The sequence below is a fragment of the Tursiops truncatus genome, chromosome 10 (assembly GCF_011762595.2).
Source record: "Tursiops truncatus isolate mTurTru1 chromosome 10, mTurTru1.mat.Y, whole genome shotgun sequence".
NCBI lineage: Eukaryota > Metazoa > Chordata > Mammalia > Artiodactyla > Delphinidae > Tursiops > Tursiops truncatus.
In genome coordinates this window covers 38,103,359-38,120,385 of record NC_047043.1, presented here as the reverse complement: position 1 = coordinate 38,120,385, position 17,027 = coordinate 38,103,359, and the positions used below count along the sequence as shown (strand labels likewise).

The 17,027-nt window shown below is 47.4% G+C and overlaps 1 protein-coding gene across 3 annotated transcripts; it reads left to right on the top strand.

Moving 5' to 3' along the window:
• Positions 1–7,462: 7,462 nt before the first annotated feature.
• LOC109552545 (probable E3 ubiquitin-protein ligase makorin-1) lies at positions 7,463–14,797 on the top strand. Of its 3 annotated transcripts, none has more exons than XM_073810832.1 (5): positions 7,463–8,567; positions 8,750–9,012; positions 11,125–11,807; positions 13,339–13,474; positions 13,723–14,797. In XM_073810832.1, exons 3-5 carry the CDS (start codon positions 11,440–11,442, stop codon positions 13,858–13,860), a joined length of 642 nt encoding a protein of 213 aa, XP_073666933.1. In that variant the 5' UTR covers positions 7,463–8,567; positions 8,750–9,012; positions 11,125–11,439; the 3' UTR covers positions 13,861–14,797. The 3 variants fall into 3 exon arrangements, with proteins under 3 accessions (XP_073666933.1, XP_073666934.1, XP_073666935.1); XM_073810833.1 differs by having other exon boundaries at positions 11,112–11,807; XM_073810834.1 differs by having other exon boundaries at positions 8,750–11,573; positions 11,697–11,807.
• The last annotated feature ends 2,230 nt before the right edge of the window (positions 14,798–17,027 follow it).

Below are 17,027 nucleotides of genomic sequence, written 5' to 3'. Positions count from 1 at the left end.
AGCCTCTTTGCCCCAATTTGAAACAACGTGAAGAATTGTCCAGCTCCAGAATTGGGGCTTCTGTCCTAGGTACATTGCAGTTTAATTTCTCTCTCTCCCCAATCCTGCTTCCTACAATTTCTTACAGGTGTTGTTCTCAGGAGCACTCCCCAGTGAGTGTCCTGCAAGTAAACCTCTAAATCTATTTCCTGGAGACGGCAGCCTGACATAGTACCCTAGAGTGAAAGCCACCAAATTGCACTAAGACTCATACACATGTTCTTTACAGCAAGAGCAAAAACTTAGAAACAATAAAAATGTCCATCAACAGGAAAATGGATAAATTTGATATATTTATACAATGTTTAAGAAAAAAAAACTAGAAGAGTGGGGGAGGGAAAAAACAACCTAGAAGAAACACATGGGGAAAATTATATATAATCTTGAAGTGGATAGACCTTTCAAAAATCTCTTGTACACACAGAAGTTTCTAAGTTTCATGCAGTACACAAAAAACTTAAGCGTCTATAAAATAGATAAAAGATCTTACTACATCACACTAAAAAAATTTCTTCCAGTGGGGGGAACACAAAAAAATTTAAATCAACCATGTTAAAAAAATGTGTGACATAATAAGACAAAGGCTAATTTCCTTAATATGTAAAGAGCACCTACCAATCAATGAGTAAAATGTCAACAACCCAAATGGGCAAAGGATATGAACAGGAAAAGAAATGCCTCTAAAACATGGAGAGATGCTTAATCTCATAGTAAGAGAAATGTAAATTAAAACTACAATGAGGGGGGAATTCCCTGGTGGCTCAGTGGTTAATAATCTGCCTGCCAATGCAGGGGACACAGGTTCGAGCTCTGGTCCGGGAAGATCCCACATGCTGCGGAGCAACGAAACCCGTGCTCCACAACTACTGAGCCTGTGCTCTAGAGCCCACGAGCTACAACTGCCACAACTACTGAGCCCCAGTGCTGCAACTACTGAAGCCCGTGCAGCTAAAAGCCCGTGCTCTGCAACAAGAGAAGCCACTGCAATAAGAAGCCCGTGCACCGCAATGAAGAGTGGCCCCTGCTCGCCGCAATTAGAGAAAGCCCACGCACAGCAATGAAGACCCAACGCAGCCAAAAAAAAAAAACAAACCTACAAGGGACTTCCTGACGGTCCAGTGATTAAGACTCCGTGCTTCCACTGCAGGGGGTGCGGGTTTGATCCCTGGTCGGGGAATTAAGATCTCACGTGCCACAGCCAAAAAAATTAAATAAAACTACAATGAGATACTGTTGTTTTACATAACAAATTAACAAATACTAACAAGTTTGATTATATTGTGTTGGCAAGGGTGTGCAGACACAGGCACTCTCATACTGTTGGTGGGAGTATAATCTGGCACAGCCACCGCAGAGGGCGATTGGCAGCACCTATAAAAAATTTTTTTAAAAATAATTTTGGGGCTTCCCTGGTGGCACAGTGGTTGAGAGTCCGCCTGCAGATGCAGGGGATGCGGGTTCGTGCCCCGGTCCGGGAGGATCCCACATGCCGCGGAGCGGCTGGGCCCGTGAGCCATGGCCGCTGAGCCTGCGCGTCCGGAGCCTGTGCTCCGCAACGGGAGAGGCCGCAACAGTGAGAGGCCCGTGTACCGCAAAAAAAAAATAATAATAATTTTGATCCAGGGCTTCCCTGGTGGCACAGTGGTTAAGAATCCACCTGCCAATGCAGGGGACACAGGTTCGAGCCCTGGTCTGGGAAGATCCCACATGCCGCGGAGCAACTAAGCCCATGTGCCACAACTACTGAGCCTGCGCTCCAGAGCCCACGAGCCACAAGTGCTGAGCCACTGTGCCACAACTACTGAAGCCCGCACACCTAGAGCCCAAGCTCTGCAACAAGAGAAGCCACCGCAATGAGAAGCCCGTGCACCGCAACAAAGAGTAGCCCCTGCTCACTGCAACTAGAGACAGCCTGCGTGCAGCAACAAAGACCCAACACAGCCAAAAATAAAATAAATAAATTTTAAAAATAAATAAAAAATAATTTTGATCCAGCAAAAGTTAAGGAAATAACAAAGATGTCCAAGACAATTCGTTTCCCAAACTAGTGTCTCAATTTACTGATAAATATAGGAAGTTGATTAAATTCAATTTAAAAATCTCTCTAACTTTTAAGTGAATTCCTCTTATTTCGTCTTTTTAACTTTCCCAACTTACCTCCCACATGGGGCACTGCAGTCTAGTGGAGAGTACATGGGCTTTGGAGGATTAAGATAGGAATTGAGGGGGTGTTAGGAAGGGCTCTTAGAGTTCACAGTCCCCCCTTCTCCTCACTCCCCATCGTCAATGGGCCCAGTCCAATTGTTCTCCACGATGCAAGCTACAAATCCAACAGCCATTTATGCTGCCCAGGAGAGGCTCTGACTGGCTGATATGCTCTCATCTAATCTGGAGTTTCCTCATTAGACAGAGCCTCAGACAAGCCCCCTCCTGGCCACCTCTTATGGTGGCCCTTGCTGAGGCCCTTAAAGTCCTTAAACCATCCCCCCAGTTTCCTCCAGTAATCATCTAGGGATCCCTTAAGGCCTTCATGCCCCACCCCACCCACATTCTGTAGCCTGGACAGGGCATTTGGAGCCCCCAGCCTCCTAGCCTTCCAGCCATCCTGCTTCACTGTCCATCCCTCCTCCTGCAGGAGGGGGGCCATGAGGAGAGGTGGGCCTGCCTGTGCAGCCCCTCCTCCCTTTGGCCCTGCCCGGAGAGAGAGGGATAAAGGAGCACCAGAGCAGCCCTGCCTGATTCTCATTAGGGGCCACAGCTGGGATGGACCCTGCGGAGCCGGATGGCAGCAGCCGAGGTGGAGCGAGCAGGACGCGCTCCCAGCGACCACACAGGTAGGGGCCTGGGTTTTGGGAGAACACAGGGGAAGTGGGAGAAAATTCTTTGGGGTTCTGTCTGTCCACTGAAAGCTCAGTCTTTAAGAATTGGGGTGCATCAGGTGGGAAAAGGGGCTTCCTAGCCCCCAACCCAACGCTGGAAGTGTCTGGAGACTATCTCTCACCCCTCACAGTTCAGAGGAGGAAACTGAGGCCAGACAGGGGATAAGTCAGGGCTAGCTCAGGGTCTGACCATTTAGGGCAGAGATTCCCCATTTGCCTTTTTTCTCTTCCACTCAACAAATGTTTCTCTGCCCAGAAATACTATACAGCTCCCTGCAGTGGGATCTGGTCCTCTGGTTATCTTTGTAGCCCCAGTATGTAGCCTGGTGCCAGGTGTTCATAAGTGTGTGAATGGAAACACTTCAGGTTGAACATTACACCATTAGAGAGTCATTCTTTGGGGTACGCTAGCTCACTAGGCCTTCCGTCAGGCATTCATACCTTAGCACAGATTCATTTTGCCAACAGATGGAAGAGATGAGTTCCCCAGAGAGAACTGAATCTTGGGTAAAGGAGGGATCATTGTAGACCTTAGGGTCTCAGTGTGAAATGGTTTTCCCAAGCTGGGAAGAAAGGCAATCTGGCAGCAAGAGGAAGGCAAAAAAAGAAGATGGACATTTACTAAAGGAGATTTTCAGTTGTTCCTGGTCCTGCCCAAAGCTCAAGAAGGAAGGTGGGGCTTCCCTGGTGGCGCAGTGGTTAAAAGTCCGCCTGCCGATGCAGGGGACACAGGTTCGTGCCCCAGTCCGGGAAGATTCCACATGCCGTGGAGCGGCTGGGCCCGTGAGCCATGGCCGCTGAGCCTGCGCGTCCGGAGCCTGTGCTCCGCAACGGGAGAGGCCACAACAGTGAGAGGCCCGCGTACCGCAAAAAAAAAAAAAAAAAAAAAGAAGGAAGGTGGCATGCTAGACTAAGTTTGGCCCTCAAGTTTTAAGAATCTTGGTCAGGGGGCTCACTTGGCAGGTTCCACCTCCCCCTCACTGTACCCAGCCCCACCTTCCTCATCCCTGCTCTTCTCTGCACACCCTGTGTTCACCCAACAGGCCAGTCCTGATCACTGCACAGGGGTCCACTGCTCTGGCCTCCCAGCCACCCAGCTGCTTTTGCTGCCTCCCCAGGCCTGGATTACCGGTGACTTCTGGCTGTTCTGTCCCCAACCCTTGGCCTCAGAATTTGGCTTAAGAAATTCCCCAAGTCCAGCAGCCCTCACCCCTGACAAGTCAATCTTGGTTAACTAGAGAAGTATTGTGCTGAGTGAGGACACCTGGGTTATAGTCCTAACTCTTGTTCCGAGTCCCAGGCCAGTTACTTGACCTCTCTGAGCCTCAGATTTTGAAAACAAAAGATGACTCCTGACTTTTAAGGCTTGTTTTGAGGATTAAATGAACTAATTTGCCAGTACCCCAAACAAAATGTGTTTTATTGGTATGTTAAGGCTGTGTGGGTGGAGGGCAGGACTTATCAGAGCATTAATATGTTCATGTATGGTAAGCAATATACAACATGACTCTAAAAAAATATAGAAGGAGGAGTTTCTCAAATCAATTTGATCACAAAGCCCCTAGCTCCTGTTGCTGTGGCTTGTCTGATGGTCTAAGAGCACCTCTGGACATGCTGGGAGAGCTCTGTTGCTGGATCTCTCAGCTTGTGAAGGAGCTAGTATGGTGGCCTCTTAGGCAGTCCTGGAGGTCAGCTTCATTGGTGGTCTTTAGGGAAAGCAAAGCTTTGGGGACTGGGGACAGGAGGCTTTCAAGCCCTCCTTTGAGGGCCACTGGCTCCTCCCCTAGGGGGTGAGAGACTCCTCCTCTCAGGTCACCCACCCTTTCTCCAGTGACTGTCATTTCCACCTCGCCCCTCACCCCAACCTCCATCCACCTTCTATCCTCCCTAACTTTGGCTGTCACCACTGATCTGGTCCCTCCCCCACTGCAGCCTCTTCCTATCTACTCCTCATGTTATAATTGGGAGCAGAAACATACCAGGCCAGGCATCTTCTATAAACCTAAAAGAAATTTGAAAAAACATGTGTCCCCTCCACACTCCAAGTTATCTAATGGTATTCATCGTAACGTAAATTGTTGCAAAGGTTAAATTTCTAATGTATTCTAAATAGTCCCACTTTAATACAATTATTCTTTTTTAATTCCAAAAGAGAGTTTTAAAAGATGTTTTTAGAGTAGTTACATCACTAAATCAAATGCTTTTTACCGTTTCTGAATCTTTCTTCAAGACTGGCACTTCAGGCAAGATTTTGAGGGATGTGTTCAAAGCTCTCAGCTTTGAACACAAAGCTCACAAGAACTTGCCCTCAATCTTCCTGCAGGAGTCTCTCAATTTTTCCAAGCCAGGCAGTGAGAATGATTGAAAGTCACCATGGGGTACTGGGCTGGGGCTGGCTGTAGCTCTGTGCAGAATTTCAGTCGAAGGTATTTCGGGCTATTTGCTTTGGGACCTGCCAATGAACTGTGTGGGCAGCTGAGCAGCAATGGCAGGTGAGCTGTGTGGGCAGCTGAGCAGCAATGGCAGGTGAGCAGGGTGGATTTGATTAAGTACATTATTCTTTTCATGCATCCAGTGGCATCTAAATACCAGAGAGATTTAACATATACTGTCATCCATTTAAAAGTATATAAAAGCAGGCGCTTTACAGTTTTACATAACTCCTTTTCTCCTTGAATACCTATTCTACTTCTCCCACAGAATTTTACCAATACAAATATTTTTCTTCTCAGAAGTCTTTCACTGATCACGATATTATCTGTTTCTGCAGCAAAAATATTTGTGAAACAGAAATATGACTTTTTTCTAGATTTAGTTATTAGTAGTACTCAACTGATCAAAAGAAATAAATTACACACTTTTTTTTTTTTTTTTGGCCATGCCATAGGCTTGCAGGATCTTATTTCCCTCACCAGGGATCGAACCCAGGCCCTGGCAGTGAAAGTGCTGAGTCCCAAACACTAGATTGCCAGGGAACTCCCTACACACTTTAACAGTTAATTACTAAATAACAAAATTTTCATTACAAAATTTAGATGAGATTGTTGCTTCCCCCCCACCAAAAAAGCTCATGTATCCATGGATAAACATTACTTATTGCTAGAATAAGACCGGATTCAACATCAGTTTCTTTTTTTGGGGGAGGAGGGTTGTCTGTTATTCAATTTTATTTTTAAAAATGTTTATTGGGGTATAACTGATTTACAATGTTGTGTTATCAACATCAATTTCTATTTCTTTTTTTTTTTTTTTTTTTTTGCGGTACACGGGCCTCTCACTGTTGTGGCCTCTCCCGTTGCGGAGCACAGGCCCTGGACGCACAGGCCCAGCGGCCACGGCTCACGGGCCCAGCCGCTCCGTGGCATGTGGGATCTTCCCGGACCGGGGCAAGAACCCGTGTCCCCTGCATTAGCAGGCGGACTCTCAACCACTGCACCACCAGGGAATTAATATTTATGAATGGAAGCACTGAGAAATCTTGTTCACATAAATAAGCAAATGGAAATGAAAGGTTGTTATATCAGGGGCACTCAATTCTTTGAATTTCTTCTGAATTAAACCAAAAATGACATAGTGGTCTGAATTAAAATCAAAAGTTACCGTTTAATGATCTTATATTACCTTCCTGGCCCTCACAACAGCTTCCATAAAAATAACATAATAACAACTACAGTTATTATAAGTATTATATTATGTAATAATATAATAATAGTCATTGTAATAAGGACCATGTGCCTGACGATCCGGTACCTTCACCAACAAGACTGGGTGCCTGTCACCCATCCTGCCCTTCCTCCACCTGCTTCTCTGCCAGGGCCTCTCTTGGAAATTCTCTGGAGAATGGTGGGGGCCACTCTATGGCAGACCTCCAGCATCAGCTGGCAGTCTGTGTTCTCTTGGGACAAGAGTCTGACCTCTGTCCCCGTCCCTGCTGCCCTGGCCACTTCACATGTGGGCTTATTCCCACTCCTGGCAAGGAAGCACACGACAAGAGCAGAGGTCCCCAGAGCCCTGGCTCAGGCCTGGACACATAGTAGATTCTCAATAAATGTTGGCCCAACTTGGCCTCCTCCCACCCTTCCCACCTCACAGGCTGACCCTCAAAGGTCCTTGTAGTAGTGGTGACGATGATGATGATAATGATGACAGCAGAGTGATAAGAACAGCTAATATTTATTGAGGGCTTGCTATGTGCCAGGTATAGTTGGCCATGTGTATCTGTGGGTTCCGTTTCCGTGGATTAAACCAACCGTAGATCGAAAATATTTGGGAAGAAAATCCCAGAAAGTTCCAAAAAGCAAAACTTGAATTTGCTGTGTACCAACAAATATTTACATAGTATTTACATTGTATTAGGTGTTATAAGTGATCTAGAGATAATTTAAAGTATACAGGAGCATATGCATAGGTTATATGCAAATACTATGCCATTTTATTTTTTTTTAATTTGCGGTACGCGGGCCTCTCACTGTTGTGGCCTCTCTCGTTGCGAAGCACAGGCTCCGGACGCACAGGCTCAGCGGCCATGGCTCATGGGCCCAGCCGCTCCGTGGCATGTGGGATCTTCCCGGACTGGGGCACGAACCCGGTTGAGGTTGAGGCAGACTCTCAACCACTGTGCCACCAGGGAAGCCCCTTTTTTAAAATTTTTATTTATTTATTTTTATTTTTTCTATTTCTTGGCTGGGCCACGTGGCATTCGGGATCTTAGTTCTCCGACCAGAGATTGAACCTGTGCCCCCTGCAGTGGAAGCACGGTGTCTTAAACAGTGGACCACCAGGGAAGTCCCTATGCCATTTTATATAAGGGACTCGAGCATCCACGGATTTTGGTGTCCATGGAGGTTCTGGAACTAACCTCGCACAGATACCAAGGGATAACTATACTTTACATACAATATCTCATTGACGTTTTATATCATCCCCTGAATTAAGTACTGATAACTTACAAATGAAGAAACTGAGGCATGGAAAGTTTGTCCAAGCTCATACAACCAAGAAGTAGTGGTACCAGGCAGAACTGCCTATATAATTTGTGGGACCCAGCACAAAAAGAAAATCAGCGTCCCTTGTTCAAAAATTTAATCATTTCAAGACAGCAATGGCAGAACATTGAAGCAAGCGTGGGGCCCCTGCGTGACTACACAGGTCTGTGCCCATAGAGCAGGCCCTGGTTCCGGAATCTGAACCCAGAATTCTGAGTCCAGAGCCCACCAGACTCTGTGCTTGGAGAAAGTAATAGGAATCACTGTGATTTACTGAGCTCCTGCTATGTGCATTGTGCGAAATCTAAAAAAACCTTCACAACAACCCTGAGGAAACAGGAGGCATTGTTACCCTCATGTTTAAGTGGGAGGAAACCAAGCTTTAGGGAAATTGAATTACCACCCAGGGTTATCAGGCGGAGTCAGGATTTGAACACAGGACCAAACCTGAAGGCTGAGTCTTCATGTCACACAGCGTCTTTCTAGAAGGATCACAAAGGCAGGAGCTAAAATGGGGCTGGGCATGACTCAGATGATCTCTTAGGAACTTTGACCGAGGGGCCTGTCACTGGGGGTCCAGCCGCTGCTTCGCTCAGGACCGGAAGGCATCCCAGGTCTGCAGATATTTCCAGCGAGGCTTCTGCTTCCACGGAGATGGATGCAGGTAAGTGCCTCTTCTCCTCAAGTGGGGAGCGGGCTGGGAGACTCGGGAGGGAGGAATCATTCTTCATGGACCATGCATCTTCCCAGAGCCCCTCTGCCCTCAGCTCCAAGTACTAGGCTGAGCTAGCTCTGAGCCGTGAAGGAGCTATCCCTTTCTCCTTACCCTTCTCTTCCTCACGACAGCTACCGGCACCTGCAGCCTCCCTGCCACCTGCAGCCTCCCCACCACCTTGAGTGGGGCCGCCGCCATTCGGAGCCACACATCACCCTGTCAGGCCCCCCACAAGGACTGACCCGCAGGGGCTCCGAGCCCTCCTACCTGCCCTCTGTGACTGCCGGATGGGGTTGGGCCGGGGCCTACCAGGGCATGGAGCCTGGCCTGGAGGAGTTGTTCAGCAAGGCTGAGGACATTGGTGGCAGCTCCTGGAAGTCCCTGTCCCTAGCATGTGAGTCATCGGGGGTACTGCAGGTGGGCACAAGTGAGATCTGAGACCAGGGTCCCTGCTCTGTCTCTGAGCAAGGTTTATATTTCCTTCCGCCCCCTCCCTCCTCAATATTCCCAGCCAGAGGGAAATTTTCCTCTGGCTCTGTTGCTCTCTGTGTTCTAGAAGCAGAATACCATGGTGCCTGTGGAGTCAAACCACCTAGTTTCAAATGCTGGCTCCACCACTTAGGAACTGTGTGACCTTGAACAAGTCACTTAACCTCTCTGAGTCTCAACTGCCTCATCTGCTAAAGGGCACTGATAATAGTACCTACTCACAGGGTCTTGATGAGTTCGTATATGTGATGTGCATAGCACAGTACCTGGCACAGAGTAAACACTAAATACTAGTAGTTATTTTTAAAATTATTGCTCTAATTCAGTGCTGTCCAACAGAAATATGTTACATATGGAATTTTTTTCCTTAACATCTTTATTGGAGTATAATCGCTTTACAATGGTGTGTTAGTTTCTGCTGTATAACAAAGTGAATCAGCTATACATAGACATATATCCCCATACCTCCTCCCTCTTGCGTCTCCCTCCCACCCTCCCTATCCCACCCCTCTAGGTGGACACAAAGCACAGAGCTGATCTCCCTGTGCTATGTGGCTGCTTCCCACTAGCTATCTGTTTTACATTTGGTAGTGTATATATGTCCATGCCACTCTCTCACTTTGTCCCAGCTTACCCTTCCCCCTCCCCGTGTCCTCAAGTCCATTCTCTATGTCTGCGTCTTCATTCCTGTCCTGCCCCTAGGTTCTTCAGAACCATTTTTTTTTTAGATTCCATATAACATATGGAATTTTTTGTATCAGCTTTATTGAGATATGATTCACAAACCAAAATATTCACCAACTTAAAGTGTATGATTCAATGTAATACAGTATATTCAGAGTTGTACAAACATTAGCACCGTTTTTTTAAATTAATTTTTTTTGGAGTATAGTTGATTTGCAATGTTGTATTAGTTTCTGTTGTACAGCAAAGTGAATCAGTTATACATATACGTATATCCACACTCTTTTAGATTCTTTTCCCACATGGGTAGTTACAGAGTACTGAGTAGAGTTCCCTGTGCTGTACAGTAGGTTCTTATTAGTAGCACTATTTAATTCTAGAAGATTTTCATTACCCCAAAAAGAAGCCCATTAGCAATCTCTCCATCCACAACCCCTCCCAGCCATTGGTAAACACGAATCTATTTTCTGGCTCTGTGGATTTGCCTCTTCTGGTCATTTCATATAAGTGGAATCATACAATATATGGCCTTTTTGTGTCTGGCTTCTTTTATTTAGTATAATATTTTCTAGATTTATTCATGTTGCAGCATATAGAAGTACTTCATTTCCTTTTATGGCCAAATAATATCCCAGGATATGGACATATACCACATTTTGTTTTATTCATTCACCAGTTGATGGATACTTGGGTTGTTTTTGCTTTTTGGCTATTATGAATAATGTTGCTATGAGCACTTATGTACAAATTTTTGTGCGAATGTATATTTTCATTTCTCTTGGGTATATACCTAGGAGTGGAGTTACTGGATCATATGTTAACCCTATGTTTAATATTTTGAGGAACCACCAAACCGTTTCCCAAAGTGGTTGCACCATTTTACAATTCACGCATGTAAATAAAATTTTTCTAGCAGCCTCATTTTAAAATAAGGAAAAAGAAACAGGTGAAATTAATTTTAATATTTAACCCAGTATATCAAAAATTACATATCCAATATCGTTTCAATATGTAATTAATATAAAAAGTTAATAATGAAACATTTTAGAGACTTTTTGGTATTCAGCTTCAAAATCTCATGTATATTTTACACTATGACACATCTGAATTCAGACTAGCTCCATTCCAGGTGCTTGATAGCCACATGTGGCAGGTGGCTATCGTATTGAATAGCACAGGTCTAAACAGTTGTGTTAGAGACATAATTCTGACTAGACTCTGAACTACTGGTGGACAGAACTTTACACACCCTCAGGGCCTTGCGTGCAGCAGACGCTTAGGAGATACCACATGAATGAGTAAATGAATGAATGGATCCAGTTTTCCCCAACAGCTGCTGATGGTGATCACAGCTACTTCCCGAAGTCTCAGCCTATGTCAGACCCTGTCCAGGAGCTCCTGGCCCCACTTCAAAGCCTGGACCTTGAGGTGCAGCAGGTAGTGGAGGGGGAGGGGAAGAGGATGCCATGCTGGACCTCTGGGATGCCCATACCTGCTGGAGGAGAGCTCTGCGTTCCCTGGGGCCGTATTTGGGGTGACAGTGTGTGTGTGTGGGGGGCAGGGTGGGGGCTGAAGGGAGGATGTGCTCTGACCCTGCCTGTGGCTGCAGAGGGTGCAGGACAGTCGGGACATCGTGTGTGGCATCTGCATGGACAAAGTGTGGGACAAGCCAGAGGCCAAGCGGATTTTTGGCATCCTGCCCAACTGCAGCCACCCCCACTGCCTGGGCTGCCTGCGTACCTGGCGGAAGAGCCGAGGGGACTTCCCGCTGGGTGTCATCAAGTCAGTGTCATGGAGGGGCCAGCAGGGAGGGAGGGAAAGGTCCCACAGAGGGGTGGGCTCAGAGACAGGCCGATGGGCTTGTGACTACTCCTCTCCCACCTCCCACCCCATCCCACCTCGCAGGGCCTGTCCCCAGTGCCGTGTCCCTTCCAGCTACATCATTCCCTGCAAATTCTGGGTGAGCAAGGGGCCTAAGAAGGAACAACTCATCAGGAACTTCAAGGCTCGGACCAGGTGAGTCTGGCAGGGGGAGCATGACTCAGGTTAGGAAAGAGGGGAAGCAGTCCCTGATCTATACCCTCTCAGCCGTGGTTCCCAGCATGGCATCCCCCAAATCCTGGAAGTGCAGAGTGACCAAGACAGCAGGTGAGGGTGTGAGCTATTTCCACTATTTCAGAAAACCCAGTGAATAATAGTGAGTGACTGAGACAGTCAAGGCCAAGTTTCTCTTCTAGCCTGGCTCAGGATCCACACAGGGAAACTCTGGTTCTCTCAGCATGATGGGAAGCCCTGCTTGGCTTTTATTTCTGATTTTTTTTTTTAAAGCAAGAAAGTATAGGAATTCCTCAGCAGTCCAGTGGTTAGGACCTGACACACTCACTGATGGGGCCCCAGGTTCTATCCCTGGTCGGGGAACTAAGATCCCACAAGCCACCATGGAAGTAGAGACTCTTACTGTTACCATGCTGTAGAAGGAGAAAGTGAGGCAAGGTCTATGGGGCTTAAGTAAGGAAGTGGGTTTGAACCCAGACATTCTGACTCCTAGCATGGACTAGAAGGAACCATGGGGAGGATATTGACTTGAGAGGAGGAAGGGCCATACCTGGGTAGCCAATTGACCATGAGGTTGAAAGGAAATTGTAAGATGATTAATGTTTCCAGATGGACGGCCACAGGACTGGTACTATCACGTGAGAGCTGAGTGAGGGAGACTGATGGAGAATCTGGTCAGGTTGAGTGGGGTGGTTTTGGATGCTATCTGGATGGAGGGGTTCCTAATGCTAGGTTTGGTCAAATGGTAGGAAGAGGAAGAGGGACAGTCATTTTAGAGGGGTTCCCAGGCTTCCAGCTTGGTGGTCAGCGGGATCCTCCATTCACGCTGGGACTGCAGGAAGTGGGAAAGACTCAACTGCATTGGAGTCAAGCAGAGAGGTGATGATGCAGGAAAAAGGAAAAAGGCTATAAATATGCGCTTTATCTTTTTCTCCCTCTCGTCCATCTTTCTGTGCAAGAAAAAGCTGTTCCTACTTAAGCAGATCACAAGTTGCCCACAAGCCCTTCCTGTATCTGACCTTTCACAGAATGAAATTTGAAATCTCAGAAGTGGGAAACTTCTTAATCAATTTCATTAGCTAGCAGTTACCAAATCATAAGACCACCCCTCAGAAGAGGGCATTGTTCTAACCTGGTTACAGAGACACATTGTTGGGTTAACTGCTCTCCCTCCTCCTTTGGTGGTATTACTGAAACTTAGTTCAAAGAAGGAAAGGAGATTCCCAGGGTCACTGCTGTCCCAAATAGACTTTGTGGGAATTAAGAGAAAGGTACCACTTAAGACACTTTACTGCCATCTGCTGGGAAATAATTGTAATAAATATAACATCTACACTTGTCTATGTGACCCTAGAGGTGCCAGGATAGATGTGGTGGTGCCTTTGTGCTGTGTATAACCTACCCAACATTACATGTCGGCCTTGAGTGCCCCTTGTTCCTGGGGCAACTGGGCTTGAAGGTGATGGTCTTCTATCCTTCCGCCCTCTCATAGCCAGATTCGATGCCGGTTCTTCATGCGGGGGAATGGCCGCTGCCCCTTCAAGTCGGACTGCATTTACCTGCACCAGCTCCCAGATAAGGCCCCGACTTCTGATCCTCCCTGGCCCGGAAGTATGCAGCTGGCCTCTGTGAGTGAGGTGGTAACAGCAGGGATAAGGGGTCGGGGAGGCTGCTGGCCATGGTTTATAATAAATGTCTGTGATAAATGTAAAACCTATGTATGATGTCTGTGACATTAATGGTGCCTGCTTAGATGTGGTACCTTTGTGCTACGTACAACTTGCCTAACCTTATGTGTCAGCCTTGATTCCCCTGTACCACATACAACTGGGGTCGAAGCTGAGGGGTTTTCACTGATTTCTTTTTCTACTCTCAGGTGGTGGGCAAAACAGCGTTCCTAGGGGGCACCGAGCCAGAGGAGGAAGTGTTCTTCATGGACTGTGCCCTGACCATGGCCTTCTGGGGTTCAGAACTCCTCCTGGACCCCAACAGTTCTTACCACTGCCTCTTGTAACCAGGATCAACGTGTGGGGGGATGGGGCTGAGGGGCAGGGGTTGCCAGGTGGTAGGTCTTTTCCCTTTGGAGCTTGGTGGGGGATGAAAGTAGCAAGTGCCCCACACCCATGAACTGCAGCAGTGACACAGCTGGGGAACATGGGGGGGGGGATGGCTCTCGGGAAAGAGGAAGGGTTCTCACCCTCTTGCCAGGGACTTGGTTTTTAACTTTACTCTTTTGTAGAAGGATTCTGAAAGAAAACCAATAAAGTGCACCTAAGCCATCACTGCTGGTGTCTGAAGAGTGTCTGCTTATCGCCCAGGTGCACCCTCACCCCTACCCCCACCAAGGGTTTCTTCTGCATTTAATCTGTTGCAATATCACCTGTCACTTAGCCTTTGGAAAACTTCACTTTATGCTCATAAGAGAATGAGAACAGAAAGGGCAAATAATGTAGGTATTATAAAAATAGTAATGTCAGAGATCCCGTGAAAGGGTCTCAAGGATTCCCTCTTGGAATCCTTGTGGATTCCAAGTGTGGTTCAAGAACCACACTTGGAAGTTTTCTCCCTATTCTCCTTCCCATTGGCTAGAATGCAGACCCTGGTGGGCATGAACCAGAGCCACCACGATAAGGCTGGAGTTGAGGATGGGCAGGGCATTGAAGGCTGTTTAGCATTCTTGGCCCCGCCCACTACTTATCAGGGCCTCCACCCCTTTGCCCCCAACATCATTTGGTCATTTGAAGACCAAAACCATCTCCTATGAAGTTAGAACTGATAAACTGAGATAGAGGTTCCTGGAAGAAACTTATTTCCTACTCTTTTGCCCTTTGCAAAGCAGGCACTATCTAAGACAGAGGTCCCCACCCCCCGGGCCACGGACCGATACCAGTCCGTGGCCTGTTAGGAACCAGGCCACAGAGCAGGAGGTGAGCCGTGCGAAGATTCATCTGTGTTTACAGCCGCTCCCCGTGGCTCACATTACCGCCTGAGCTCCGCCTCCTGTCAGATCAGCGGTGGCATTAGATTCTCAGAGGGGCTCGAACCCTACTGTGAACTGCGCATGCGAGGGATCTAGGTTGAGTGCTCCTTATGAGACTCTAATGCCTGGTGATCTGAGGTGGAGCTGAGGCGGTGATGCTAGAGCTGGGGAGCAGCTGAAAATACAGATTATCAATAGCAGAGGGGTTTGACTGCACAGAGACCATAATAAATCAACTGCTTGCAGACTCATATCAAAACTCCATCAGTGAGTGGCAAGTGACGATGAAGCTGCACCTAATGGAGTAGACTGGACATAAGCAACACACTTCGGGTGTCACTGTTTCCCGTCACCCCCAGATGGGACCATCTAGTTGCAGGAAAACAAGCTCAGGGCTCCCACTGATTCTGCATTATGGTGAGTTGTATCATTGTTTCATTATATATTACAGTGTAATAATAATAGAAATAAAGTGCACAATAAATGTAATGCGCTTGAGTCATCCCCAAACCATCCACCCCACCCCCACCCCCATCCGTGGAAAAATTGTCTTCTGTGAAACCGGTCCCTGGTGACAAAAATTTTGGGGACCACTGATTTAAGAAATACTCCGTAGTCTTTTCCAACAGCTCTCTTAAAATCTTTTTTTTTTTTTTTTTGCACTATGCGGGCCTCTCACCGTTGTGGCCTCTCCCGTTGCAGAGCACAGGCTCCAGACGCGCAGGTTCAGTGGTCATGGCTCACGGGCCTAGCCACTCTGCAGCATATGGGATCTTCCTGGACTGGGGCACGAACCCATGTCCCCTGCATTGGCAGGCGGACTCTCAACCACTGCACCACCAGGGAAGCCCTTAAAATCATTTTTAAAAAATTTTATTTTATTTTTTGGCTGCATCAGGTCTTAATTGCAGCACGCGGGATCTTTTGTTGCGATACACAGGCTCTTCCTTTCAGTGTGTGGGCTTCTCTCTAGTTGTGGTGCATGGGCTCCAGAGCTCATGAGCTCTGTAGCTGTAGTACACGGGCTCTCTAGTTGTGGTGTGCGGGCTCAGTAGTTGTGGCACGCGGGCTTAGTTGTCCTGTGGCATGTGGGATCTTAGTTCCCCAGCCAGGGATCGAACCGGCATCCCCTGCATTGCAAGATGGATTCTTAACCACTGGACCACCAGGGAATTCCCTCCCTTGAAATCATTTTGGAAAAAATAAAAAATTTGGCTCTAATGGAAATCAGATCCAGTTCAAAATATTTCTATGGGGCTTCCCTGGTGGCGCAGTGGTTGGGAGTCCGCCTGCCGATGCGGGGGACACGGGTTCGTGCCCCGGTCCGGGAGGATCCCACAAGCCGCAGAGCGGCTGGGCCCGTGGGCCATGGCCGCTGAGCCTGAGCGTCTGGAGCCTGTGCTCTGCAACGGGAGAGGCTGCGGCAGTGAGAGGCCCGCGTACCACAAAAAAAATAAATAAATAAAATAAAATATGCCTATGGCTTCCCATACTATTCAGGGTGAAAGACAAATTCCTCTCTATGATGTCAAGGCCTCACAAGATCTGGTCTGGTTACCTCTCCTGTTACTCCCCAGCAAGTGCACTCTTGCCTGACCACCTATTTAAAACCACCTCACTCTATCTCCCTTCCCTGCTATATCCTTGAAAGCACTTATCACAAACAAACATTCTATTGTTTACTTACTTAGTTGTCTGTCTCTCCTCAATTGAGGGTCAGCAACAATGAGGGCAAAGGTAGTTATTTTGTTCCCTGCATCCTGAGCGCTAGGTGCTCAGTAAAGATTTATTGATTGAGTGGATGTGTGCATGGCAGCAGAAGCTGGGAGGATGGAAATACAAGCTGACACCCAAAGGAGGGTTTATGGGGTGCTGTGGGGCTCTTCTCCCCTCTGCCTTTATTCCTATCCTCTGCTATGGTCCCTCCCTTCGCTGAAAGCCTGCCTCCTCCAGCAGATTTCCTTAAACCAAAACCCTGGGAATTGGAGGCACTCTTGGTCCCTTATAAACAACCAGAGCAAGGCCACTTCTTGATCTTAGGGAGGAAGTTTACAGGAATGCCTTTGGCCATATCGATGGCATTGGGTTTTACTGCGACTCCATTCTCGGGTGTATTAGTAGATCGAACATTTCTGGAGAGGACTGAAACCCCAGTGATGCCAGTTGATGGCCTGTGGAAGAGGTGACGTTATGGTAAATTA